This window comes from Canis lupus, chromosome 9 (genome assembly GCF_003254725.2).
Source record: "Canis lupus dingo isolate Sandy chromosome 9, ASM325472v2, whole genome shotgun sequence".
NCBI lineage: Eukaryota > Metazoa > Chordata > Mammalia > Carnivora > Canidae > Canis > Canis lupus.
The window spans coordinates 5630380-5657067 of record NC_064251.1 but is presented as its reverse complement, the minus strand read 5'-3'; the positions used below and the strand labels follow the sequence as shown (position 1 = coordinate 5657067).

The following is a 26688-nucleotide window of genomic DNA, read 5'->3' as shown; positions in this document are numbered from 1 at the left end:
TTAGAAAAGGACATGGATTGGTGCACAAGGCAGAGGAGGAGCCAAGGTCCAGGTCCCAGGATGGATGCGCTGTGGGAACGTCCTCCCTAGCACCCTCCAGGCAAGCATGTGCAGCTCAAAAGTCTCTGGGCTATTTAACTTGGGCCACTCCAGTGGCCCCTGTTCTCCTTGGAAGTGGGGGTGGCGCTTACTGAGATAGTCCCAAAAGCCACAAGGAATGAGGAGGAACAGTCCCTCAAAAGGAAGAGGGGCCCAGACCATGGTCCTAGAAGTAGTGGAGAAGGGATTCTGGGTAGATACAGAGACAGAGCTACAGACAGGAGGGGACTGCTACACACCCAGCCAGACAGTCTGGACTTGATTCTGAGACTCTGGAAGCATCTCAGATGCTTCCCTTAAGCAGGGAATTTCCCTGTGAAATTTATGCTTCCAAAGATCACCGTGGCATAAATCCCAGCGAGTTCCACTCTGTGACCTCAGGCAAATTGCCTACCTGCTGTGCGTCCCAGCTTCTTCTGGGGATTGGAATAATGATAGTACCTGCTCAGGACCTGTTGTGAGGTTCAAGGGAGTCCACGAAGTTCACGGGTTCATGACCCTCTGTCAGGGTCACAGAGAGCATGTTACCGCTTCCCTGCACAGGATCTTTTTTTTTTTTTTTTTTTTTTTTGCACAGGATCTTTATTTTTATCATAAAAGAAATTAAACTCTGCTGTTTACACCTTATAGAGTTGGCACTGGGTCCTCAGTCTGGAGGTCAGAGGGTTATGCTCCAAAAGTGGGTGCCAAGGAGGGAGTGAGAACATGACACCCCAGAGAGCTGGACAGCCACACAGACACACACACACACAGTCTATGGGGACTCATGTGCTTTTCTGACTACTGGTTTAGAAGGGCTTACTGCTTGTTTTTGTCCAGTTAGCTAAATTAACTCACACAAGTGGACAAGTGACATGAAGTTTCCTCCCAAAGAAACCAAGAATTGAAGACCATGGTAATAACACAAGCACCAACATGTCAGAAAACAACAGACCCAAACACTTCCATGGCACAGAGAGCCTCATAGCCACAGCAATGATCCAGCTCCACTGAACAGAAGCCACCCAGCGCCACACACACACACACACACACACACACACACACCTGAAAATATCCACTCTGAACATGGATTGGATTTACATCCATGCTCACTGAGGCTGAGCTTTGCCTTAAGTACTTTGTGCTGTGAAGTATCAGCTACTGTCGGTGGCTCACCTATTTCAGTTCTAGAAAAACCTTCCCCTATCAGGAGTATGAGATCAACAATTTTTATTGATAGGCATGCACAAATGGAAGGGTTTGGCACTGTCTAGAAAGTGGATTAATGGAAGCTGGGCTGGCACAGAGAGAAGCTGGAGGTCCTTGCAGCTTCTGTCCAGGGAGGGGTGATGGTAGCAGCAGGTGGGGATACCAAGAGTAGAGGTGACAAGGACCTCTGCCAGATGGAGAAGGTGAGTGAGTGACAGAGATCACTGCTGACTCCAAGGCCTTGCTGGTGTTCCAAGGGCAGCTGGACACGTGGTCTAGAGACTGGGATCTGAGGGTCTTCGGCACTGACAGGTGGGACACTTAGTGCTTACTTAGACTTGGAAGTCAGGCAGGTAGACCCAGTCCCCAAACACTGTGTCACTTTGCCTGTGACCCACTGTGTGACCTTGGGTAGATGACGTCACTCTTGTGCTATGGTTTTAGTCATCTATAAAACAGAGCATAATCATAGAGCCTACCCTACAGATAGTAAGGATTAAAAGAGTCTGTAAAATCGCACAGCACCTTAACCCAGGCAAGGGACCCTGGCTAGTGGTAGGGCTGGGAGAGAGGGAGGGAGGGAGCATGGTGAGAGGAGGAGCAAAGCAGGTGAAGGAGGGGCACCTGGGTAGCTCAGTGGTTAAGCATCTGCCTTTGGCTCAGATCCTGATCCCAGGGTCTTGGAATTGAGTCCCACATCTAGCTCCTCGCAGGGAGCCTCTGTCTGTGTCTCTCCCTCTCTCCGTGTGTCTCTCATGAATAAATAAATAAGTAAAATCTTTTAAGAAGCAAAAAAAAGCAGGTGGAAGGGATCCCTGGGTGGCGCAGTGGTTTGGTGCCTGCCTTTGGCCCAGGGCGCGATCTGGGAGACCCTGGATCGAATCCCACGTCGGGCTCCCGGTGCATGGAGCCTGTTTCTCCCTCTGCCTGTGTCTCTTCCCTCTCTCTCTCTGTGTGTGTGACTATCATAAATAAATAAAAATTAAAAAAAAAAAAAAAAAAGCAGGTGGATGAATGAGTAGGGAACAAAGGAGCCAGAGTCCAGAGCTGGGCTTGGTGGACAGGTAGGGGGAGGTCCCTGGAGGCTGCCTGAGGTCACACAGCCAGGAGGCAGGCTGGAGGGACAAGGCTGCCTGGTTCCAAAGCCAGTTCCCAGCAGAAGCTCTGAGGAACAGAATAGCAGGTAGTCATGGTCAAGGAGCTGGGTTTGGTGCCCAATTCTAGTTACTGGCTATATGGCCTTCATCCACTTATCCTGAGCTGTCCCCATCTGTACAACTGAGATCTTATCCCTTTCCTAGGGTTTGGGGAGATCTGAATGAAAGGCTGCCGGGGTGGGCAGCCCTGGTGGCACAGCGGTTTAGCACCACCTGCAGCCTAGGGCATGATCCTGGAGACCCTGGATCGAGTCCCACGTCAGGCTCTCTGCATGGAGTCCACTTCTCCCTCTGCCTGTGTCTCTGCCTCTGTGTGTGTGTGTCTATAAATAAATAATCTTTTAAAAAAAGAAAAAAAGAAAGGCTGCCGGGGAAGGGATCACAGAGCTGAGTGAGCTACAAGCCCCGGCCTGGATCAACCAGGAGGATTGGATCTTCCTAAGAAGATAAGAGATTGGAGAGGGGCACTGAGCTCTCTGGTTGCTCCAGGGGTTTGTGGGGGGTACATTGCAATGGGCCAAAGAAAGTCAGGTTTGCTGCTGGTGGTAGGCCCCCACACCCCTGCTCCAGAGGGCTCTGGGTGCCACACTGCTTGGATTGGCACCCTACTGGGACGCTCAGCTGTAAGCCTCATCGTATGAGCCATAAATGGGAATCCTCAGGGTACCCACCTCTTAGCGCGCTTTCAAGAACTAAATGACTCCATGGTGAAGTGTTCAGAACAGTGCCTGGCACATACTAAGCCCTGAAATACTAGCTATGTATCGAGTCCAAGAGGACTAAGGAAGGAGTGGGTATCTGTTGAGCCCCCAGGATGACGGTCAGGACAGGAACTTTGAAGTAGGGCTCACCATCCCGCCCCCCCACTGGGCAAGCAGTAAGACAGGAGCAGAGCTGTGGGTCCCCAGCGCGGCGGGGTGCCAGGCTGACCTGGCCGCAGCGACTCCCTCCCGGGCTGCACCGTTGCCCTGTCCTTGGCCTTTGTCTGCCGCTGCAGCGTCTCCTCTTTCCTGGGCGGCCTCCCTTCCTTTGTTGGCCTGGGGGTCAGGACCCGCAGCCACCTGCATTATTAATGCTCGCGGGTAAGGCTGCAGCCCCCGGGGGGTGGGGGTGGACTGCGCCTGTCCCCCCGGAGCAGAACCGGGGTAGGCGGCGCTCGCTCAGGCTCCGCTCGGGGCGCCCGGGCTGCGGGATCTTGGGCGAGAGGACCGAGACCCCGGGAAGCCCCTCTTCACGGAGCCCGCCATGGGGGACAGCAAGGGCAAAGGCAAGGGCAAAGCGCCGCAGCGCCGGGAGGGAGCCGGGGCGCCGGCCTCGGGGGAGCAGGGCTCGGGGTCCGCCAGCGCAGACGGCGCGCCCAGCCGGGAACGCCGACAGGGTCGCGGCAAGGCCCGCAGGGCCAGGTCGGTCCCGGGGCCCGCCACCCCGGGAAGCCGCGGGGCCCTCGGTGGCCGCCGGGAGCCCACCGCGGAGGGAGGCGGCGGCGGCGGGCCGCCCGGGGCTGCGCCGCCAGCGGAGGCCCAGGAGGCCCAGCGGAGACCCGGCAGCGCGCGGCGTCGGGGACCCGGGTCCAAGGACAGCCGCCAGCACCCGGACGGCCAAGGCGGGCGCCGGGAGGAGGAGCGTCTCCCCGGAGAAGGCAGGACCCGCGAACCCGGCCGCCGCAGGAATAGAGGGAAAGGGCGGAGACCCCCGGCTGGGCAGGGCGGCCGAGAGCCCCGGGGCCCCGGGGGCGGCGCGTCGGGCGGAGACGCGGGCAGCTCTTGCCCGGACAGCGAAGCCCGCGAGGCCCAGGACGGCGACCGCCGGAGCAGCGGGGCCCCGGGGCTGCGGCCCAGGCCGGCGCAAGCGGACTCGGGCTCGGGAGACGCGCAACCCGGGTCGGAGCCGGCGCCGGAACCCCGCGAGCGCGCCAGCAGCGACGGGCTCTTCAGCGACGACGGGGACAGCGCTGAGCCCCGGAGCCGGGAAGGGTCGTCGGGAGCGGGACGGAGGAAGGAGAGCGAGGATTCCGGGGCAGACACGGAGTCGAGCCTGGAGGGGGCCGGGCCAGGAGGGGGCCCACGGGCGGCCCCAAGATCGGCGAGCTGGGCCGCTGGAGCCGAAGAGACTGGGCCCGGCGAAAACGCCGCGGCCTCCAGCTCCCTCGAGGGCAGCCCCGCGCGCGTCCCCCGGAGCTCGCGGGCTTCTCGGGGCCCCAGGCTGCCCCGGGACGCGAGAGACAACGAGGCGCCGCCCGACGCTGAGCCGCAGGGCGCCGAGGCTGGAAGGGCCGAGACCTCGGCCGCCGCGACTCGGCGCCGCCAGGTCGGAAAGGTGGTGGCGAAGGTGCCGGAGGCGGCCGGCGACAGCGAATCTGGGGCTGGAGGAGAAGACGGGCCCCGGGACCCAGCGCCGCTGGCCGCCCTCGTGGCGCTCCGCAGGCTCCGCGCAAAAGCGCCGCCGGCCCCGGCTCCCCAGGCCGCGGCCCCGGCTCCCGGCTGCACCGGCCTCAAGGAGCGGCTCCTGCGCGTCGTGCGCGCCCTGGGTCTCCTGCGGTGGCTGCGGCGGCGGCTGCAGGCGGGCGGGGGCCGGGGGGCGGGGCCGCGGGCGGGCGGGGGCCGGGGGGCGGGGCCGCGGGCGGGCGGGGGCCGGGGGCGGGGCCGCGGCGCCGCCTCGTGCTGCGCCTGGCGGGCGTAGCGGGCCTGGGGGGACGGCCCGGGGCTCCCCCTAGCGGCGGCTCGAGCTCCCCGCAGCTTGCGAAGAGCCCAGCTCCCGGGGACCCCTCGGAGGACGAGGACCGGACTCCGGATCCCAAGTTCGCCGTCGTGTTCCCCAGGATCCACAGGACTGGGAGGGCGTCGAGCAGCCGGAGCTCAGAGGACGCGTCCGCGGACACCCCACCCGCGGAGGGGCACGTTCGGCCTTGTGCGGGAGCCTCGGGAGACAGTGAGGGGCGCGGGGCGAGTGGACAAAGTGGGGCCGGGTCCCCCCGAGGGTCTCTCCTCGACCCTCCTGCCCACGACGAGCCCCCACTCGACGAGAGCGGCTCCAGCAGCGAGGCGGAGCCCGAGACCTTGGGGGCCGAGGCCCGGGTCCACTGGGCCCAGAGCTCAGAACCCCGCCAGGACCCTGGGCTTGGCGCCGACGCGCTGCTGCCCAGACTCACCTTGGAGACCCGCGTGCGGTGGGGGAGGAGCCCCGGCCCCTGCGGGTCCCCGAGGGAGCGGTGGGAGCCCGAGGACGAGACCGAGGAAGCGCTGGAGAGGGACCTGGAGCTGAGCCTGGGGCCCGGCCTGGAGCTGCCGCCCGCACTGGACGCTGAGGGCAGGAGCCCCGGGGAAGGTCTGGAAGACACGGAGGACCTGGCTCTGCTGCGGTGAGCGGGAGGCAGTTCCAGACGCGTGGCGCCCGGGTCCCACAGCTCCTCCTATCCCACCCTACCTCCAGTTTTATAAATTGTGTCCGTAGAAGGGATTGTACCTTACCAGAGGTCCTCTGGCTGGAAGGGGAGGAGAGGGGTGAAAATCAGGAGCCCTGCCTGGGACTTCCTTCTCTGGCTCACAGCTTGCCTCTGGGTCAGCGACCTGGTCCTGCTGGTAGCCCCCATGAAGTGGGTACCTCACTTGGCAGCCGGGCCCCTGTGTTCTGGTCAGAGCTCAGAGAGGGTGCACGACTTGCCCAAAGTACCTCCGCGGCCGGTGGCAGCACTAACCCAGGACCTCCTTCTGCCCCCAATTCCCCGCTCCTCTATCCTGCTGTCGCCACAGACCAGTGTGTAACAGCTCTGTGCTGCTGTGCCTCAAGAAGAGATTTCATCTGGGCCGAATCTATGTATGGGGGCACCTGGGGAGGGTGGGTGGGGTGGGATTCCATTTCCTGGGATCAGAGGGCCCTCTGGCACTTCTAGAATTTCTCCTTCCTTTTCCTCCCAGGGCTGGGTGCTGAACCCTCATTGGGGACCTGCAGAGTGGGAGCCAGGGGCTGGGGACTGGGCCAGGGAGCACCCGAGTCCCACTCCAACTGTAGCAGAGGAAGTAGGGGTGCTTTCTCCATGTTCTGATGAGAGCATCTACTTCTCTCCCCAGACCTTTGGGGGCCCTCTTCTGCTCTCTCTGAACCCCCGCCGGCCCCTGCCTCTCTTTTCAGCTGAGGTCCTGGCCAGCTACCACCCCAAGAAGGCCCCTAACACCACCCCGTACGTGACTTTGCCCCACCAACCCTCTGCTCACCTCCCTGGGCACCCAAGCCCCAGCATGTCCCCTGAGACCCTGGGGACTGAGGGTCCTGTCTGCACCTAGGAGGGCCCAACTCTGGTAGCCTTCTCATTGGCTCCCTATCCTCCTCCTTCAGACACATTTTGGCCGTCGTGGTATCAGCCTATAGCCTGTCGCAGAGCACCGGGCAGGGCACATGCATTCTCCTCAGGTGAGTGGTGGTGCCCTGCTAAACCCACAGACCACTCAGGGCTGGGACGCAGGGGACGTGGGGTCTGCATTTGAAGCTGCTGGTCTAGTCCACTGCTGGGCAGCAGCGATGGAGTTGGTAAGGGCTGTGCTCCTGGCTTAAGTCATCCCTGTGCCCTTGAATGTGGCATCTTGGAGACTTCTTTCTCTTTGGTCTCCATGCCCTGTGTCTGTCTTTCCACATTTCCACAGGTGTGTTTGTGTGTGCGGGGGTTGTTCACTTCCAGGTGGGCATACCCCACTTCCTGGGCTCAGTGGGGTGTCCTCTGTGCCCCTTCCCGGAGACCCTGTCGGCTCCTCCCTCCTGCAGTGGGCACAGTAGCTCCGGGAAGACAGAAGCTGCCAAAAAGATTGTGCAGTTCCTCAGCAGCCTGGCAAGGGAGCAGACAAGGGACAGAAGATGTCAGGTGAGGGGCAGCTGGCCTTTTCCCAGGGATCCAGGAGGGACCTTCCTTCTCCTTTGGGCCAGGAGAGTGGTCTCCAGCCTCAGGCTTCTCCTTGGGGACAGCCCCAGGCATTGCCTACCATGGGGCGGGTAGGGGGGTCTGAGCCTCTCAGGGGTGAGCACAGCCCCTGGGCGCAAAGTATCCTCAGCTGATCAGTGGCTACCACTGCCACGCCCAGGGACGCTTGAACGCTCCTCCCCCACACAGCTGGATGGCGTGCTGCTCCTGCTCAGCAGCTTTGGCCACGCCAAGACAGTCCTCAACGCCAACGCCAGCCGCTTTGGCCAGGTCTTCTGCTTCTGCCTGCAGCAGTGAGTGCCGGGAGTCCTGGTGGGCGCAGGGAGCACTCATGATCACTTCCCTTCACTGGGAACCTGAGGCTGCTGCCCTTGGGTCCAGCCCCTAGTGTGTCCCATTCTGAGCAGCACCCCTAGGTTGCATGCACCCCAGGCACCTCCACCCACTGTCCTGTGCCCACAGTGGGGTCATCGTGGGAGCTTCTGTGTCACACTATCTGCTTGAGACCTCAAGGGTGGTGTTTCAGGTAAGAGCCACCCTGCTGCTCCCAGAATGGGAAAGAGGGAGGGCCCACTGTGGGGGGGCCTGCGGTCACTAAGCCCCCTCCCTGCCTTTCTCAGGACTTGTCCTTGCTCCCCTAAGGCCCAGGACCGGACCACTACTCCCCCTAAGCCAGTCCTTCTCCCCAAGGCCCAGGCTGAGCGGAGCTTCCATGTGTTCTATGAGATGCTGGCGGGGCTAGACCCTGTGGAACGGGAGCGGCTCTCCCTCCAGGGGCCAGAGACCTACTACTACCTCAACCAGGTGGGGGAAGGCCCAGCTGGCACTGGGTGACAGGGCTTGCTCAGGGGTCTAGGAGTGGCCCTGGTGGAGTGGAGCTCTTGGTGGCTGGGCCCTGTCCCCTGACCCCTGCTGTGCTCCGCAGGGCCAGGCCTGCAGTCTCCAGGGTAAGGACGACGCCCAGGACTTCGAAGGACTGCACAAAGCCCTGCAGGTCATATGCCCCGAGGAGGTGACCGCCGCCTGGGCCGTGCTGGCCGCCATCCTGCACCTGGGCAACATTTGCTTCTCTTCCTCAGAGGTGGGCTCCTGCCACGGCCAGCAGCCAGTGTGGACGCTGGGTCAGCTGTGGCGTGTTTGCATCATCAGGGCCACAATGATACCAAGCACTTGTAGGTAGATTCCAAAGGCCTGGCTTCATGCTGGGCATGGAGCTTACTTAAATAAAAAAATAAATAATTTTTTTTTTTTTTTTTTCAAAAAAGGGGATCCCTGGGTGGCTCAGCGGTTTAGCGCTGCCTTCGGCCCAGGGCATGATCCTGGAGACCCGGGATCAAGTCCCACGTCAGGCTCCCTGCATGGAGCCTGCTTGTGTCTCTGCTTCTCTCTCTTTCTCTGTGTCTCTCATGAATAAATAAATAAAACCTAAAACAAAAAAACCCCCAGTGAGACAGTGGAGGCTCAGAGAGGGCGGCAACTTCCAGAGCCGGCCAGCTAGTCAAGAAGATAAATTAGGACTCAATCTCAGGGCCCCCCTCCACTCGAGTCAGCTCCCCACGCAGTCTGACTTTGGGCAGCAGGGCAGCTCCCGGGAAGAGGAAGCCAGGCCCTGCCTGCCCCGCGGGAGGGCGGGCCCATTCCCCAGCACAGCTCTCCCTGCTTCCTCCCTTCTCTGTCCAGCGGGGGTCCCAGGAGGTGGCTGCTGTGTCCAGCTGGGCCGAGATCCACGCAGCAGCCCGGCTACTGCTGGTGCCGCCTGAGCGCCTGGAGGGGGCCGTCACCAGGAGGGTCGTGGTGAGCCCTGGGCTCCTCGGGGTGGGGAGGCAGCCCCAATGCCCCAATCCCCCCCCCGCCCTCCCCCCCCCCCCCCCCCCCCCCCCCCCCGCAGGCTTGACCTGTTGTTCCACGTGCCCTACCTCCTCTGTCCTCCAGGAGACACCCTATGGCTGGGTCTGCAGATCTCTGCCGATGGAAAGCGCCATTGATGCCAGGTGGCCCTGGGGACGGGAGGGAGCCATCGCCAGGCGGCCACTCTACCGCACAGGCTCACTCAGCGTGCCCACAGGGACGCCCTGGCCAAGGCCCTGTACTCACGGCTTTTCACCTGGCTTCTGAGGAGGACCAATGCGCAGCTGGCACCGCCCAGAGAGGGAGAGAACATGGACACCATCACTGTCATGGATGTCTACGGCTTTGAGGTCACCCCTTGGGGCAGGCCCCACTATGGGGTGCTCACCTCATCCTGAGCATTTCTGGGGTCAGCGCTCCATGAGGGGAGCACTTGTGAGCTCTTGCCTGCCTGGCCGTGAGATAGCACACACTCCACAGGTGTAGCCTGTCCAGTCCTGACATCACCTCTGGAGAGTTCCATCCTGCTTGGCCTTGCAGAGTCTCATAGGAGCCTCTAAGGCAGCAGAAGACAGAAGCCCTAGGATGAAGCAGCCCACAGCCTCACCTCCCATGCACCAAGAGAAGCAGGAAAAGGGACAGTTCCCTGAATGGTCCTGAGTTTTCATAAGCTCTTCACCCCTTTCTAGAAGATCCTACGTCCTCCGGGCAGGGAGGAGGGGACTTGAGCAAGAGAAGGTGGCCTCCACTCTTGTTCCCTGGGTGGGCACTGGTCACTTGCCCTTGCTCTCTCCTCTCCAGCATGCCCTTGGTGACTATGCCCTCTCCGGAGGGAGGGATGGCAGTGGCAAGTGTGCGTGTATGTGCACATACATGCTCTTGTGTGTGTGTTAGAGTGTGTCAGAGCTCTCTGTACAAAGCCACATGGAGGGAGGGACTCTGCTGGGCTTGTGAGTAAAGTGCTGGCAGACACAGAGGGAGGGACTTGTGATCTCTACAGGAGGATTTCTGGAAGGCTTCTTGGAGGCAGTGGCCTGGAGCCCTGCTTATGAGGATGTAGGATTCTGATAGCCAGCGAGCCACTAGGTCATAGGAAAAGATGCCTTCAAGACCACAGGATGGCTGTGACCAGAGGCCTGAAGGCTCACGGTCCTACAGAGGCAAAGGGAGGGGTGTGGGCTGAGGCCTGTGCCTTTGGGCTTGACCCCTTGGGCTGTAGCAGCAGCCCCAGGGCACACTCCTCCCTGAGTTCTGGGAGGGGAATGAGGGACACCAGGTCAGCGGGTCAGCGTGCAGGCCTCCCCTGTGCCCTGTGTGGGTGCCCACGTCACTGCCCCTGTTCCTCCAGGCCCTGAGGGTGAATGGCCTGGAGCAGCTGTGTAATAACCTTGCCAGCGAGCGCCTGCAGCTCTTCTCCAGCCAAATGCTTCTGGCCCAGGAGGAGGTAAGAGGCCCTGGGCCTGGTGGTGGCTGGGAACACCAGGCCTTCCAGAACAGGGGCCATCCCTGAGAAACAGAGCGCCCTGAACTGAGAACTCTGCCCCCAAACCCCCATCCCCGCCCCCACCACACTATGAAACATCTGAGCCCTGCTGGGCCTCATTTTACTCATCTGGACAATGGGAGGGCCATCCCTGCTCTGGCTCCAATGAGCTCTAACAATTGGCCCCATGCTGGCTGTTCCCAGGAGGTGTGTCGGCGAGAGCTGCTGTCCTGGGTGCCCATTCTCCAGCCTGTGCGGGAGACCTGCCTAGACCTCCTCATAGACCAGCCTCACAGCCTCCTGAGTATCCTGGATGCCCAGACATGGCTGTCACAGGTGAGCCCCAAGCGGTGGGGGCCCTGGTCCAGAAACTCTGCCCATAGCCTCTCAGCACAGTTTGGGTTCAAATCCTGTCTCTGGGTGATCTTGAGCAAGATACCTACCTCTCTGGGGTTCCTCAAGTCCTGAACAGGCAGGGTGGTGGGGACTGCACGGGGCTCATGCAGGGCTTGCGGGGGGTCCCTCAGGCCTCCAGCTGGTAGGAAGCTAGCCCCAGGGCCGCGGCGCACCCATTCCACAAGTACTTACTGGCTGACCCTGGAGAGACACACAGTCTGGGCAGAGGAACATCATGTGCAAAGGCCTGAGGGAAGCTCATCCCTCTTATCAGGCCACAGACCACACCTTCCTCCAGAAGTGCCACTATCACCATGGCAATCACACCTGCTATGCCAAACCCCAGCTGCCCCTTCCTATCTTCACCGTGAGGCATTACGCGGGGACCGTCACCTACCAGGTATCGGAGTAAATCAGGGACAGACTCTTGGGTGAATCAGTGAGGGCGATGTGGCCCTGGTGTCCCCTCCCCAGAGCTGAGTCATCTGATGAGAAAGAGGAGTAAGTGAGGGGCGGCCCCTCCCAGGGTTTGACTGTTATTTCTACCTATGCCCACAGTTCCTTTTCTTTTTTTTTAAGATTTTATTTATTTATTTATGAGACACACACACACACACACACACACAGAGGCGGAGACACAGGCAGAGGGAGAAGCAGGCTCCATGCAGGGAGCCCGATGTGGGACCCGATCCCAGGTCCCCAGGACCACACCCCAGGCCAAAACAGGCGCCAAACCACTGAGCCACCCAGGGATCCCCAGGCCCTACACAGTTCCAAGCATAATTTAATGAGTTCTGGATGAGCACCATGGGGTAAAGGGAGACGAGACTGGCCTCTGGCCTGCCTGCTTCTCTTGAACTTTCATTTTCCTATTTTTAAAATGGGAATACAGTCTGTCCTATAACACTGTTGGGAAGATTAAATGCAGTAATGGGGAAGTGGTCAGGCAAGTGCCTAGCACACACTAGGTGCTCACTGAAGGGACTCGCCTTTCCCCCTTCGAAATTTCGCAGTGACTGCACACCCACCCAGGAGGAGAACTGCTGAGGGGAGGAGGCCTCATATAAAGGGTGAGATCATGTGGCTAGTTTGAGGTAGGGCAAGTCCTGTAAGGCTTCCTGGAAGAGGTGACATGCTTTGGTTATAGAAGAAAACACAAACCACTCAGGAATTACCCAACCAAGAAACCCAGGGGATATATATATATATATATATGTTAATCATACCTCTGCCCCCTCACCAAAAACCAATCACATCTAAATACACACACAAGGAGATTGAATAAAGAAAACCACAAAAGAAAACTTTTTAAAAAAGATTTTATTTATTTATTTGAGAGAGAAAGAATGAGAGTGCATGAAGTGGAGGGCAAGGGAGAGGGAGAGAAGCAGGCTCCCTGCTGAGCAGGAAGCCCGATGCAGGACTCGATCCCAGGACCCTGAGATCATGACTTGAGCCAAAGGCAGATGCTTAGCCATCTGAGTCACCCAGGCGCCCCCAAAAAACTTTTTTTAAAACTTTTTAAAGTAATATCAACACCCAAAGTGGGGCTTGAACTCACATTTTTTCTTTTTTTTTTTTTTTTTTTGAACTCACATTTTCTTTAAAAAAAAGGGGAGGGGATCCATGGGTGGCTCAGTGGTTTAATGCCTGCCTTCGGCCCAGGGTGTGATCCTGGAGTTCTGGGATCCAATCCCACATTGGGCTCCCTGCATGGGGTCTGCTTCTCCTCGGCCTGTGTCTTTGCCTCTCTCTCTCTCTGTGTCTCTCATGAATAAATAAATAAAATCTATTAAAAAATATATTAAAAAAATTTTTAAGTCTTTTGATGCACTTAGGTTTTAATTTGAAAAAAATTTTATTTATTGGAACACCTGGGTGGCTCAGTGGTTGAGCATCTGCCTTCAGCTCAGGTCATGATCCCAGGTCCAGGGATCGAGTCCCGCATCGGGCTCCCTGCAAGGAGCCTGCTTCTCCTTCTGCCTGTGTCTCTGCCTTTCTCTGTCTCTCATGAATAAATAAATAAGATCTTTTAAAAAAAAATGTATTTAAGTCCTCTCTATACCCAATGTGGGACTTGAACTCACAACCCTGAGATCAGGAGTCACAAATTTCCACCCACTGCACCAGCCGGGCACCCCACAAAAGTTTTAATTTTGATGATATCCCATTTATTTTTTCTTTTGCTGCCTATGCTGTTGGTGTCCTATTCAGGAAATCGTTGCCAAGTCCGACGTCACAAAGCTTTCTTCCTATGTTTTCTTCTAAGAGTTTTAGAGTTCCAGGCCTTAAATTTAGGTCTTTGATCCATTCATTTTGGGTTAATTTTTATATCTGGTATGAGATAAGAGCCCAACTTCATTCATGTGCACGGGGATTTCCAGTTTTCTCAGAGCCATTCGTTGAAAAAAACAAAGGTGGCCCTTTATTTAGCTCAGTGGGAGAGGCTGGACTGTGACAAAGGGACCAGCCTCCACCCCAGCCTCTCCCTTGGGCTTCTCCTCCACACCCCACACTGTCTCCTGCAGGTTCACAGGTTTGTAAACAGAAACCGGGATCATCTTGACCCTGCCGTGGCAGAAATGCTTGCGCAGAGCCAGCTGCAGGTGCTCTGCCAGCCCCTTTTGAGCCCCTACCCCTCCACACTTGCCCCCCACCCCCTTGGACCATGGGCTGAGCTTCCCAGGGTCTGGATGCCGGAGACTGGCCCACCCTGGCTCCCGGGGACCCGGGCACAGGCTGGGCTCTGGACAGGCCTGGGAAGCGAGCCAGCTCAGCCTCCCCTCGCCCCGCAGCTGGTGGGCAGCCTGTTCCAGGAAGCAGAGTCCCCATCCTGGGGTGGGTCGCACAAACCCACACTGGCCTCCCGCTTCCAGCATTCCCTAGAGGACCTCATAGCCCAGCTGGGCAGGTGAGAACAGCGGCCCCCACATGAGACCCCAGGGACTTGAATGGGGGGGGAGCTGGCCTGTGCCCAAGTGACCCCCTTCCTTCCATCAGGAGCTACGTCTATCTCATTCAGTGCCTCAACCCCAACCCGGGAAAGGTGAGCCTCAACCACACCCCCCACACGGCACCTGGCCACATCCACCTGCCTGCCCTGTTCAGAAGCCCCCGGCCTCCCCCGCAGTTCTAGGCCCCTTGACTCCAGCTCTTGCTGGCTCTGTTCCATGGCCACAGCTTCCAGGCCTCTTTGACGTGGGACACGTGGCAGAGCAGCTGCACCAGGCGGGTGTCCTGGAGGCCGTGTACGCCCGAAGTGCCAACTTTCCTGTCCGCGTGGCCTTTCAGGCCTTCCTGGCCAGGTAGGACCCCGGGATGGAGGGGGCCAAGGGCCCCCGCACCTCAGGGCCAGAACCCGCAAGGGGGGGCTAGCACCCCTTCAGGGTGTCCTTTCCTAGGGACATCGGCCTGGCTCCAGCCTCCCTCCTTTCACTGCTCTCTCTCCGTTCCCTCTGTCCCTCCTCCCTTCCTTAGTCATCAGCCCCTTCCCTCCATGCCTCCGCCCACCCCTCTATTCAGCAAAGCTCTGCTGGGTGCCTGGCACATAGTAGGTGCCTTCCAAATCGCTGTTGAATGTTGAATGACTTAGAGACTGAATATGTGCTGGAGGCGGGAGGTCAAACAAGTAGGGGGTGCCTCGCTGTGCTTGTTCTGACCTCAGCTCTCCATCCTCGGGGCAGGTTCCGGGCCCTGGAGACAGAGGGGCAGGGAGAGTCCTCTGACCGCCAGAGGTGTGGCGCCATCCTGAGCCAGGTGCTGGGGGCCGAGTCGCCCCTCTGGCACCTCGGAGCCACCCAGGTGTGTGTGTGTGTGTGTATGTGTGTGTGCGCGTGTGCGTGCACGCACACAGAGACGGAGGCATGGCTGGAAAGGCAGAGGAGTGTCCCAGGACAAACTCAGGAATTGGTGGTCCTTCTGGGTGGTGAGGAGACGGAGTGGGCCTGGGTGGCAGGGGTCCTGGGCTCCCCACAAGACTGTCCCGCTGGAAGGGAGGAGGCGGAGGCTTCAGGAGAAGAGCAGGGTGGGGCCCCTCCTCTCTGCCCCCAGGTCCTGCTGCGGGAGCCCGGCTGGCAGCAGCTGGAGCAGCACTGGACCCGGCGACGCTCCCAGGCCCTGCTCACCTTGCGACGCTCCCAGGCCCTGCTCACCTTGCACCGCAGCCTCCGCACCTGCATCTCCCGCCAGCGCCTCAGCCGCCTCCTCCTGCCACGGATGCAGGCTCGCGTGCGGGGGCTCCAGGCCAGGTCTGCAGGGGTGGGATGACCCTTCTCCAGGTGGTGGGGCCTCAAGGAAAGTCTGCCTGCCCCAGGGGCCATCCGGTCAGCACCCCGGGTCCGTGTCCATACAACTTCTGTTCTAATACCCCAACTCACAAGAAGCTCACTAACTGCTGAGGGCATCTGAACCTCCAGTCTTTCAATTTTTTTTAAAGATTTTATTTATTTATTCATAAGAGACACACAGAGCGAGGCATAGACACAGGCAGAGGGAGAAGCAGGCTCCCTGTGGGGAGCCTGATATGGGACTTGATCCCAGGAGTCCGGGATCATGACCTGAGCCAAAGGCAGACACTCAACCACTGAGCCACCCGGGCATCCCAAGAATGATCTTTTAAAAGCATGAATCAGGTTGTGTGGGGCTCTGCCTACCTCTCCAGATGCTAGGTCAGATTTTTATACTCCAGGCTCTTTGGACTTCTCGCTCTTGTAACACTTCCCTCCCCCTTTTCACATAATTAGCTCCCACTCACCTTCACAGTTTGGTGTGAATGTCCGTGCTCATTCATCCAACAGCTGTTGCTTGCCCTTCTTCATGACCCTGGGCCCAGAGCTGGTGACCCCAGGATGGAGGCAGAGGTGACACCTACCCAGGGGGGTGGGGAGGGTGGGGGGTGGTGGTGGTGGCAGGATCAGGTGCAGGCAGTAAACCAGCCACCAGTCACTCAAAAGGTGGCGGTAAAGTGCTGAGAACAAAATAAGGGCAGTGCCCTGGAGCCCAGGGAGCCTTCCGAGACAGGGCACCCATCACCACGATCTACTTCCAAAATGTCATCACCAACAGAAGCTCTGCATCTCTCAGCAATAATTCCCTGTTCGCCTTTCGTCCAGCTCCCAGTAAACTCCAGTCCACTTTCTATCCCTATGAATTTGCCTATTCCAGATATTCCATGTAAGTTGACTCATGCGGTATTTCCTTCTACATCTGGCTCACTGCACTAAGTGGAACATTTGTGAGGTTCAGCCACGTTGTAACAGGTACCAGGACTTGGCTTCTCTTCTACAGCTGACGAACGTGGCGCTGTATGTGCAGACCACACATAGTGTCTCCTCTCATCCACCAGTGGTCATTTGGACTCTTTCCTCCTCTCGGTGATTGTGAATAAGGCTGCTGGAAACACGAGCGTGCCCGTGTCTGTTTGAATCTCTACTTTCAGTTCTTTGGGGTCTTTCCCTAGGAGTGGAATTGCTGGGTCATATGGTCATTCTATGTTTTGTTTTTTGAGGAGTTAGCTCCCACCAGCTTGGGTCAGGGTTCCAATTTCTCTACAGCCTTGCTGACACTTATTTACTACCTTAAAAAATTTTTTTAAAAGAGTTTATTTATTCATGAGACAAAGAGAGACGGGCAGAGACACAGGCAGAGGGAGAAGCAGGCTCCCTGCAGGGAGCCAGATGGGGGGACTCGATCCCAGGACCCCAGGATCACGACCTGAGCCAAAGGCAGACACTCAACCAATGAGCCACCCAGGCGCCCTATTTTCTACTTTTTAAATGATAGCCATCCTAGTGGGCATGAAGCAGTGCCTCATTGGGGTTTTGATTTGCATTTCTCTAATGACTGACGAGGTTGAGCATCTTCTCGTGTGTTTCTTGGCCAGTTATGTATCCTCTTGGAGAGATGTCTAGTCAAGTCCTCTGTCTGCCTTTTGTGTGTTTAGTTTGTCTTATTAAGTTGTGGACGTTCTTTATAAATCCTAGATGTCCTCAAACTCTTATCAAATACGTGATTTGCAAATGGTCTCCCATTCTGTGGGTTGTCTTTTGACCCTCTTGATGGTGTCCTTTGATGTGCAAAACCTGTACACTTATTATCATTTTTTTAAGTAAACTCTACCCCCAACACGGGGCTTAAGCTCATGACCCCCAGATGCTCTACCGAGCCAGCTGGCCACCTCAAAGCTGTGCATTTATTTTCTCATTTTCATCCTGCTCTGGACTCCTTCACTGAGAAGTCTAGTTTTTCTTATACCTGGAAGATTCTCAAAGACATGATCTCTTCTTCGATCTCTTATTAGACTCCCAGCGATAGCAGTTTTTTCATTTTTAGGAGTTCGGCTGCTTAAAAATGTGTCAGACTCTTCTCAACGTGTCAGTTGATTCATTTAATCTTGTGATGGGGCAAGGGTTACACGAATCCTCATTTTGTGGATGATGACGATGAAGCCGAGAGGCACGGTGACTTATCCACGACCACACTGAGCGAGCAGGAGGGAGGTGCACCTGCTGGTGGGCTCTGCTGCCAAAGACTATAATCGCCTGTGCCGAACACCTTAATTTACTTGCTCTTTCAAGGTGTCCTGTCCTTTCCCCGTGACTTCAGTTAAGCACCCAGGGGACGTCGGCCTGGGGTCCACGCTGACGTTCATGTCTCGGCTCAGAGGGTTTGGGTACCAGGCCTACGCTTGGACCCCTCCCCAACCTCCTTCCCGGCCTCCAGGAAGCGGTACCTCCGGCGACGGGCAGCTCTGGGACAACTGAACACCGTCCTGCTGGTGGCCCGGCCCCTGCTCCGGAGGCGCCAGAGATTGCAGGTCAGGTAGACGTCCGGGCGGGGCCGCTGCCCTCAGCAGCTCACGGTAGGGACGTCAGGCCGCCTCGCTGGCCAAGTTGGCCAGACCCCAGCCTGGTCCACCCCTGGCCCCCGCGCACCAGGACCAAGGTCTCAGAGTCATTGCTGGTCCACTCTTCCCATTTCCTGCTGCCTGGTCAGGGGAGGCTGGGGCCTCCGGAAGGTCACTTCCTTCACCCCTGCTCACCCTCCAGAGGCTGATGCTCCCCTGCCCACCTGGGGTGCCTGCCTGTCCCCTCCAGACCTTCCTCAGGGCCTGTCTGCTTCCCTCTTTTGCCTGATGACTCCACTGTGCAGGCCATAAAGCGGCTCAAAGGTCAGGGCCCACATAGTGCCCCCCCCCCGGGGCTCCTCCCTGGCTGGACTTTGTCCCCGGGACCATCTCTTCCTGTCTTCTTCCCAGCACCCTGGCAGACGGGCAGCAAAGGCCAGTAGGGCTCTGAAGGGCTGGCAGCAGGCAGCCGGCCCTCTGGGTCTGCGCTTGTTTCCCTGCTGGGGGCGGGAGGGGGCAGCCGAACTGCTGAGGTGGGGAGGAGCTGCCAGGAGGTTCGCGGAGACTCCTCACCGGGCACCGGCTCCTCCTGCATCTCCCCCCGCAGCTTGGCTATTGGCGTGGCTGGTGTAGCAGCAAAGCCTCCAAGAAAGTCCCAAGCATGGTAGGTGGCCTGGAAGCTGGAGGGTGTCCACTGAGGTGTGAACCTCTGGAAACTGGCACGGCTTGAGGATGAGTGTGGGGTTCCAAGGGGAGCATCCTTTATGCCTCCCAAGAAGAGGCCTGGGCCCATGGTCTCCCTCTAAAGGCTCTTGGGGTCCTATTTGTGTCCAGGATCAAATCCTTGGTCTTTGGAGAAGTTTATGGTCCTGGGGGTGAGGAGAGCCACTGGGTCCCCATGCCCCCTCCTTTACTAGCTGGCCAATTTTTCCTCCCTGCCAGGAGCTGGGGTGCTTGGAGATCCCGGCTGAGCTGGCCGTCATGCTGAAGACAGCAGAAGGTGAGTTTTGATTAAGTGTCATTCTTGGCATGACCCCTCCCTCCTCCGGTCTGTCTGTGGTGCAGTGGGTCTGTCCCTACAGTCCCTCCCTAGGATGCTCTGGGCTCCCCTGAGCTCCCTCTGCCCCAGAGGTGGGGTCACTGCCGGTTCCTTACCTGGGCCTTCCTGGGCTGCCTCTCGCTGCTATGCCCAGGCCGGCAGCAAGCCTTGGCTGAGAGCATCACCGAGTCCATGCCCCCCGAAGTTCCTGCCCGGCCCCACCTGACCCTCCCGCCTGACATCAACCAGTTCCTGTTCTCCAGCTTCATCTCCACGAACTTTCTGGTAGGTCGCCATATCTCAGCTCTTTCTGGCTGACTTCCATGGCTCCCAAAGTATTAGCCCTGCCAGGCAGCAGCTGTGCCCAGTTTTCCTACTTCCCCCTCCACCCATCCTTTCCTGTCATGGGGGTGATAGGCGCAGCCACCCTGCTTGGAGAACATCCATCAAACCTGAACTCTCTAGAATAACTTAGATCTGTGATGCCACACCTTTGTTAACACCCGTGGCATTGCCCTGTCATTGAAGTCCTGTCATTTCAGGGTGTGCAGTGATAAGGTAAACATCCAGGCTACAGCGTTGGATACAAAAGCAGGATTCCAAACTGGACATTGAGTAGGATCCCAAGTTTGTTAGAAACAGCAATAGAGGGACGCCTGGGTGGCTCAGTGGCTGCGTGTCTGCCTTTGGCTCAGGGCATGATCCCGAGGTCCTGGGATCGAGTCCTGCATCAGGCTCCCTGCGGGGAGCCTGCTTCTCCCTCTGCCTGTGTCTCTGCCTCTCTGTGTGTGTCTCTTATGTATAAATAAAATAAATAAAATCTTTAAAAAGAAAGAAAGAGGGCAGCCCGGGTGGCTCAGCGGTTTAGTGCCGCCTTCAGCCCAGGGTGTGATCCTGGAGACCCAGGATCGAGTCCCATGTCAGGCTCCCTGCAAGGAGCCTGCTTTTACCTCTGCCTGTGTCTCTGCCTCTCTCTCTCTCTCTCATATGAATAAATAAATAAAATCTTAAAAAGAAAAAAAGAAAGAAAAAGAAAGAAAGAAAGAAAGAAAGAGCCAAAGAAAGAAAGAAAGAAAAAGCCACCAAAATGCATTTTTAAGGTAGTTTCCTGGCCAGCCTGTCACCTTCTCCCAGGGCGTGTGCTCCCAGCGGCCCCACTCAGGCCGTCTCCAGGTCAGCACAGACCAGCACCTGCTCAGGCACTGTCTCCCTCCTTCCTTGCAGGACCCAGTGCTGCCCAGCCCTGGACAGCCGCTGGCAAAGCCCCTGACCCGGCTGGATGGTGAGAACCCTCAGCATGCCCTGGACATCAACAAGGTGGTGAGTGACATGTCGGGGAGGGGACAGGGTGGGCTGGACGCTGGCTCCTGGGTGCTGGCTGAGTGCAGGGGAGCCCTGCAAGTCCTGCCCTCACCTTGCTCTGCGTCTACAGATGCTACGGCTCCTAGGGGATGGGTCCCTGGCCCCATGGCAGGAGCAGACCATGGGTGAATACCTGGTGCGACAGGGGCAGCGCTGGCCAGGGCTGCGGGACGAGATCTTCAGCCAGCTTGTGGCCCAGATCTGGCACAACCCGGACGAGCAGCAGAGCCAGCGCAGCTGGGCCCTCATGGCCATCCTGCTGAGCGCCTTTCCCCCCATGCCCACCCTACAGAAGCCACTGCTGAAGTAAGGGGCCTGCCACATGGGGCCCAGGGAGTGGGATCGGTGGAGCGCCCACCCCCGCTGCAGCCCTGTGCTGTCCCCGCAGATTTGTGTCTGACCAGGCCCCCAGAGGCATGGCAGCACTGTGCCAGCACAAGCTGCTGGGGGCCATGGAACAGACGCATCTGGCCCCCAGGATGGCACGGGCCCACCCACCCACCCAACTCGAGTGGACGGCTGGCTGGCGGCGGGGCCGCATGGCGCTGGACATCTTTACCTTCAATGGTGATGCTCACCTTCTGCTCCGGCCTCCCCACGCCTACAGGGGAGCCAGCCCCGCCTCCTCACCCTCCCTGGACCCCCTTCCTGCCTCAGCCCTTGGGCTGCACCCCAGTGACCCTGATCACAGGGTCCTGTCCTGCTGTCCTCTGTCCCTCTCCTGGAACCCCCCTGGGGACAATAGCCCCTCTCTGTCAGGGCCTGCTGCCCCTCACTCCGGCCCCCACCCCTTGTCCCTATAGAGGAGTGCTACTCTGCCGAGGTGGAGTCCTGGACCACGGGAGAGCAGTTCGCCGGGTGGATTCTGCAGAGCAGGTGCAGGGGCCTGGGGTGGGGTGTGGCCAACACTGACCACTGTCCCGTCCTCCTCCTGCGTGCTCCTCATCCTCCCCACCCACTCTCCCGCTGGGTGCCTCCTGCAAATGAGGCCTGCACCCCACTCCCCCAGGGCGGTGTGCGAGGGTGGGGTGGGGGTTGTGTAGAGGGGTAAGTGGGCAGGGGCCAGAGAATAGATTCAAGGTAGGGAGCAGGAGTAGAGGTGAGATCTGTGGTCCAGATTCTAATGAACTAGGTCAAGAAATAAAAGAGCACTCAGGTGTCTTTCTGCCCGCCCCCCCTTCCTGGCTGATCACGCCCTTGTCCCTCCCAGAGGCCTGGAGCTGCCCCCCCGTGGCTGGTCCGTGTCACTGCACTCCGGGGACTCCTGGCAGGATTTGGCTGGCTGTGACTTCGTGCTGGATCTCATAGGCCAGACTGAGGACCCGGGGGACCCAATCAGTCCCCACAGCTACCCCATTGCCCCTCATGGCTTGTACGTGCCACCCCAGCCCCCTGTCCCAACCTGTTCCTGTCTCTGTTCTGTCATAGGTGACCCCCAGACCCAGCCTATCACACCCTAGGGTTCACAGGACTTGCTACAAGCCCGGCACCCTCCCCAGTGTTCTCCTATCGCATGGGAATGATCCGCCACGGCAGATTCTAGACCTGACATCAGCCTGGACACCTCCCCCATCCAAGGCATCCCCTTAGTTGAGCACACTGTCTCCCACAGAGCTGAGGACATCCCCCCCGCCCCTGGCATCCAGGCCCCCTCACTGCCTCCAGGTCCACCTCCAGCCCCCACACTACCCAGCAGGAGCTACTCAGGTAAGGCCAGAATGGGCATAATGAGGTTGGCAGTGCAATGGGAATAGGGGTACAGGGAGCCCCACACCCCAGGGTGACACTAACCCTCCTCTGGCCCCACAGGTGAATCTCGGGGCTCAGGGAACCTGGATGGCTTCCTGGACCACCTCTTCCAGCCAGTTCTCTCCCCAAGCCACAGCGTGAGTGTTCTGCACACACAGCCGACCCCATCCATGGCCTTACCTGGGGCCTCCGCTGGGGCCTCCGCTGCCTCTCCCATCTCTCCCAGGGCTCCAGTTCTGACCCTGTGGCCTGTGGCCTTTGTCCCTTCAGGATCTGGAGCAAGGCTGGGCTCTGAGCAGCCGCATGAAGGGAGGGGGCGCCATCGGGCCCATGCAGCAAGGCAGCTACCCCATGGGTGAGTACAGGGCTGAGCATCTGTCCAGGGTCTTCCTAGTCCAGCGGCACAGGCAGGGATGTGGGGGTCAGAGCTCCAGCCAGCACCTGGTGACCCATCCTCTTGTTGCCTGGGGCTGGAGGAGGGCGGGGGAGAGGGGGCTATGGGCCCAGATAAGGATCAACCTAGCAGGGCCCTGTTCCCTCAGTTTACCCAGGGATGGTGCAGATGCCTGGATACCAGCCAGCCATGATGCCTGCACCCATGCCTATGATGCCAGCGATGGGCGCGGTCCCTGCCATGCCAGGTAAGGCTGGGGAGCAAGTCCCAAGGAACTGGAGAGGAAGGAAGGTCCTATCAGGGGCCCAGAGGGTACAGTGGGCAGAGGACCATGTGCAAGCTTGACACTTGTGTGCCACTTGCAGCTATGGTGGTGCCACCACAGCCACAGCCGCAGCCACAGCCGCAGCCCCTGCTTCCCAGTGTGGACCAGCGGCAGCTGGCCATCCAGCAGCAGAACTTCATCAACCAGCAGGCGCTGATCCTGGTGAGGGTGGGCAGGGCCCTCAGATCACCTTGTGGGGGCAGGTCTGTGGGGCAGAGCCAGACCAGCTCTTACTGAGCCCACTGCCCCTCCCCCTTCAGGCCCAGCAGATGACCGCCCAGGCCATGACCCTGTCGCTGGAGCAGCAGACACAGCAGCGCCGGCACCAGGCTCAGACCCAGGCCCAGGCCCAGGCCCAGGCCCAGACCCCTGGAGCTGCTTCCCCAAACTCACCCCCAGCCGTCGCCCCCAAGCCCAAGAAGCCCATGGCCCCGCAGGAGGAGCCAGAGCATGAACCAGAATCGGTGGGTGCTTGCCTGAGGGTGAGGAGTGGAGGCCAAGCAGGTGGCACCATCTGGGATGGAGACCGCAGGCTCCAGGGCTTCCACAGGAGCAGGAAGATGAGGAAAAGATGCCCAGGGCCCCAGCTCCAGGGATGGGTGGGGTGAGGGGTGCTGGGAGGGTGGTGACTTGGCTGGCAGGGCTGCTCCTCCACTTCCCCTTCCTGCCCACAGGAGATCTCACAGGAGGCCCAAGAGAACCCCTGGCAGTCCAAGAGCTTCCGGCAGAAACAGGACTTTTTCCAGAAGATGGGTGAGGGTGCTTGGGATGGCAGGCCTGTGCAGAAACCCGGCCACCAGCCCACCCCAGCCTGGCTGGGGCACAGGGGGCGCACTCTCCTCCCCTGGGTTAATGCAGCCTGTCTAGGAGCCCGATGGGCAGGCCAGGGGAGAGTGACCGGGCCACCTGGGGGCACTTACAGGGCAGCAGCAGATCAAGGTGAAGACAGTGAAGCCTCCACCCAAGATACAGATTCCCCAGGCAGAGGAGCAGGATGAGGAGGAACAGGACGAGGAGGAAACAAGAGCAGGTGGTGGGGCCTGGGGGGAGGGCCTGGCCCTGGGGGTATGCACAGGGTCTCATGTGTTTCTTCTTCTCCTGGTCAGAGCCATCCCCGCCGCCTCCCCCCATAGTAAAGAAGCCAGTGACGCAAAGTAAGGCCAAAGCTGCACAAGAGGCTGAGGCTAAGCCGGCGGCCCGGAAGGCGGAGCCTGCTGATGCTCCTAAGCCAGAGTCCCGACAACGGGCAGAGCCGAGCAGGGAGATCCGGAACATCATCCGCATGTACCAGAGCCGCCCAGGCCCTGTCCCTGTGCCAGTGCAGCCATCCAGGTGGGCCTCGGGGGTGCCCAGGACCACCTACACCCCCGGGAGTCATCCTGTGGACTTAGGACCTCTTCCTTCTCTCAGGAAGCCCTCAAAAATGTTCCTGAAGAAAAATAACCCTAAGGATGAGGCTCTGGCTAAGCTGGGGATCAGCAACACCCATGTCCCCATGTCGGTGAGGCCCCATCCCGTGCAGGGGGCGCAGGGTGTGGCTTCCCACCTCGGGAGTCTGGGGTCTCTGGGGTAAAGCTGGCCTTACCCCCAGACCCAGCGGTGTACTCTCTCTGACCTTCCCCAGATGCCATCCCCCAGCCCAGGAAAGGGCCCCCCACCAGCCGTGGCTCCTCGGCCCAAGGTCCCACCACAGCTGGGGCCTTCCACTTCCATCAAGGAGAAGCTGGATCCCTTTGGCCAGACCCCACCCTCTGCCCAGGCACCCCCGCCTCCGCCAGCACCCCCGCTGCCGCCGCCTGAGGCCCCGGACACACTTTCCCCTGGGCCCCGTGGTAAGGACCCGCCTGTCCTCTGCCGAGGGGGCTGCGCAGGCAGGGCAGGGTCCCAGCGGCCTCTCAGGCCTCAAGGCTGAGGTCAGCCACCCGGGTCTCAGGCTTCTGGACTTTGGAGCCATGAGCCCCAGCTTCCGCGTTCTTGGCTAGGGCAGGGCCCCGGGCACCTCTGGGGCCTGAGTGGCTTCGGAGCACTGTCCCGGGGTGTTGTCCTCAACGCAACCTGGTGGCTCCATCGGGAACCTAGTGGCCCTGCTGACGTGGTCAGGGACGGCAGGGAGAGTTTGAGAGCTGGAAATGGAGGCTGGAGATGGGAGGTGGGCAAGTGAGGCAGCAAAGGTGGAGCTGGGCCCTAGGGAGGGGAGCGTCTTCTGTCCTCGTGTCCCTGTCCTTCTGGCTCTGGCAGCTCCTCGCCTGAAACCCTTCGGCCCCTCCGTCTGCCAGGCTTGATGGAGCCCATGGAGGACCAGGGAGTGTCCACCCAGCTGCTCCCGCCCTCTGGCAGCGTGTGCTTCTCCTATGTCAGCACGTCCTGGAAGCTGTTCCTGCGCAAGGAGGTGGGCACGGGGGCAGGGCCGCAGCCGGGCCCTTCTGGGCTGGGGGGTGCACGGCACGCTGTGGGTGGCACCCCCGCACCTCCCCACCACCCACCTCCTCGGGCCGGTTTTCCTCCTGGGTCTGGGTGGCAGGCGGGCAGGGCACCATTCCCATCTGCTCTCCCCCGCTGCCTCTCCAGGTGTTCTACCCCCGGGAGAACTTCAGCCACCCCTACTGCCTCAGGCTCCTCTGTGAGCAGGTGAGAGCCCCGCCCACCTGCCGCGTGGCCGGAGGGAGGGACTGCAGCAGCACCTGGGCCAGGTTATGGCCGGGCCGTGTGAGGTCCAGGCTGGCAGCCGGCGCTCAGAGGGCAGGTGCTGTGTTTCAAGCCCTGCGTCCTTAACCCTCACCGCATCCCCGAGAGGAAGGACCACTGCTGGTGGGCAATGAGGATTCAAAACGAAGTGTATACGGTCCCCAACACAGGCCCTGGCACACAGCAGATGCTCCCTGATGCTTGTCCCTGTGCCACCCCTGGATGCTCCTGGGACCCTGTCTCTTCCCCCAAATTTTGTAGCCATCCCCCCTCCCCTCCGAGGAACTTCAGCCCACTAGTGCACGTGGTTGAGGGAGGCGAGGGGGAGCTCTGGGCCGGGGTGGCCCTGGACTCAGAGGCCCCACATCCGTCCTGCTCCACCCTTGCCCCCGGGCTCTCCAGCTTTTCCTCCCAGTGTGGCTGCGTCCATGGTGAGCTCTGGCATAGGGATCTGGTGGTGACCACTTGGCTCTGCCCCCAGATCCTGAAGGACACCTTTGCCAAGTCCTGCATCCGGATCACCGAGGATGAGCGGAGCAAAATGAAAAATCTGCTGGGTAGGGTCCAGGGACCCCGGGATCAGGGAGCTGAAGTGCTGGGACTGGGTCTGCCTGTCTGGAGGGAGCAAACTCTGGGGTGCCCCCTGTGAGGGAGCCTGAGGCCAGTCCGGGGCTGTTCCTGCCCACAGAAGACCTGGAGGTGGGCCTGGACTCGCTGGATACCACCGAGGACAATGTCAAGAAGCGCATCGTGGTGGCCGCTAGGGACAACTGGGCCAATTACTTCTCCCGAATTTTCCCTGTCTCGGTCAGTGAGCCTGGACGTAGGGCTGTGGGAGTGTCAGCACCCCAGTCTGGATCCCAAGCACGCTCAACATGGGCCCCTGAGGCAGGGATGAGAACCGGGGTTGGGGTGGGTGGACCCCACCGGAAGGACGAAGAACAGTGCTCACCCTGGGCGGCCCCGGGGTGTCTTGGTTGGTGGTGGGGACCCGGAGCCTGTCTGTGACCCCCCCCACCTTCCGGGCAGGGTGAGAGCAGCAGTGATGTGCAGCTGCTGGGCGTGTCCCACCGGGGGCTGAGACTGCTCAAGGTGACCAAAGTCCCCAGCTTCCACCTCAACCAGCTGAAGACCCTCTGCTCATACAGGTGAACCTGGGCGGTGGTGGGGCAGGGCCGAGGGGCGGTGGGGGGGGGAGCCGGGGCTCATA

The 26688-nt window shown here is 59.6% G+C and overlaps 1 protein-coding gene across 1 annotated transcript in view; it reads left to right on the top strand.

Annotated features, from left to right (window-relative positions):
- The first annotated feature begins 3689 nt into the window (after window positions 1-3689).
- The window catches only part of MYO15B (myosin XVB), a 28974-nt gene continuing 5975 nt past the window's right edge, over window positions 3690-26688 (top strand). The window contains 46 exon segments of the mRNA XM_049113759.1: window positions 3690-4981; window positions 5158-5802; window positions 6194-6257; window positions 6512-6621; window positions 6777-6855; window positions 7174-7296; window positions 7543-7646; window positions 7816-7879; window positions 8044-8157; window positions 8279-8434; window positions 9034-9147; window positions 9286-9344; window positions 9419-9551; window positions 10550-10645; window positions 10889-11020; window positions 11355-11480; window positions 13609-13686; window positions 13876-13991; window positions 14081-14126; window positions 14261-14385; window positions 14764-15327; window positions 17801-17894; window positions 18532-18588; window positions 18867-18924; window positions 19118-19248; window positions 20188-20283; window positions 20396-20631; window positions 20714-20892; window positions 21129-21201; window positions 21536-21697; window positions 21938-22032; window positions 22135-22211; window positions 22345-22429; window positions 22617-22715; window positions 22834-22955; window positions 23054-23257; window positions 23468-23546; window positions 23716-23823; window positions 23900-24125; window positions 24204-24294; window positions 24418-24625; window positions 25070-25182; window positions 25362-25421; window positions 25960-26035; window positions 26167-26285; window positions 26508-26626. Of these exon segments, the coding sequence (XP_048969716.1) occupies window positions 3690-4981; window positions 5158-5802; window positions 6194-6257; window positions 6512-6621; window positions 6777-6855; window positions 7174-7296; window positions 7543-7646; window positions 7816-7879; window positions 8044-8157; window positions 8279-8434; window positions 9034-9147; window positions 9286-9344; window positions 9419-9551; window positions 10550-10645; window positions 10889-11020; window positions 11355-11480; window positions 13609-13686; window positions 13876-13991; window positions 14081-14126; window positions 14261-14385; window positions 14764-15327; window positions 17801-17894; window positions 18532-18588; window positions 18867-18924; window positions 19118-19248; window positions 20188-20283; window positions 20396-20631; window positions 20714-20892; window positions 21129-21201; window positions 21536-21697; window positions 21938-22032; window positions 22135-22211; window positions 22345-22429; window positions 22617-22715; window positions 22834-22955; window positions 23054-23257; window positions 23468-23546; window positions 23716-23823; window positions 23900-24125; window positions 24204-24294; window positions 24418-24625; window positions 25070-25182; window positions 25362-25421; window positions 25960-26035; window positions 26167-26285; window positions 26508-26626 (7307 nt within the window).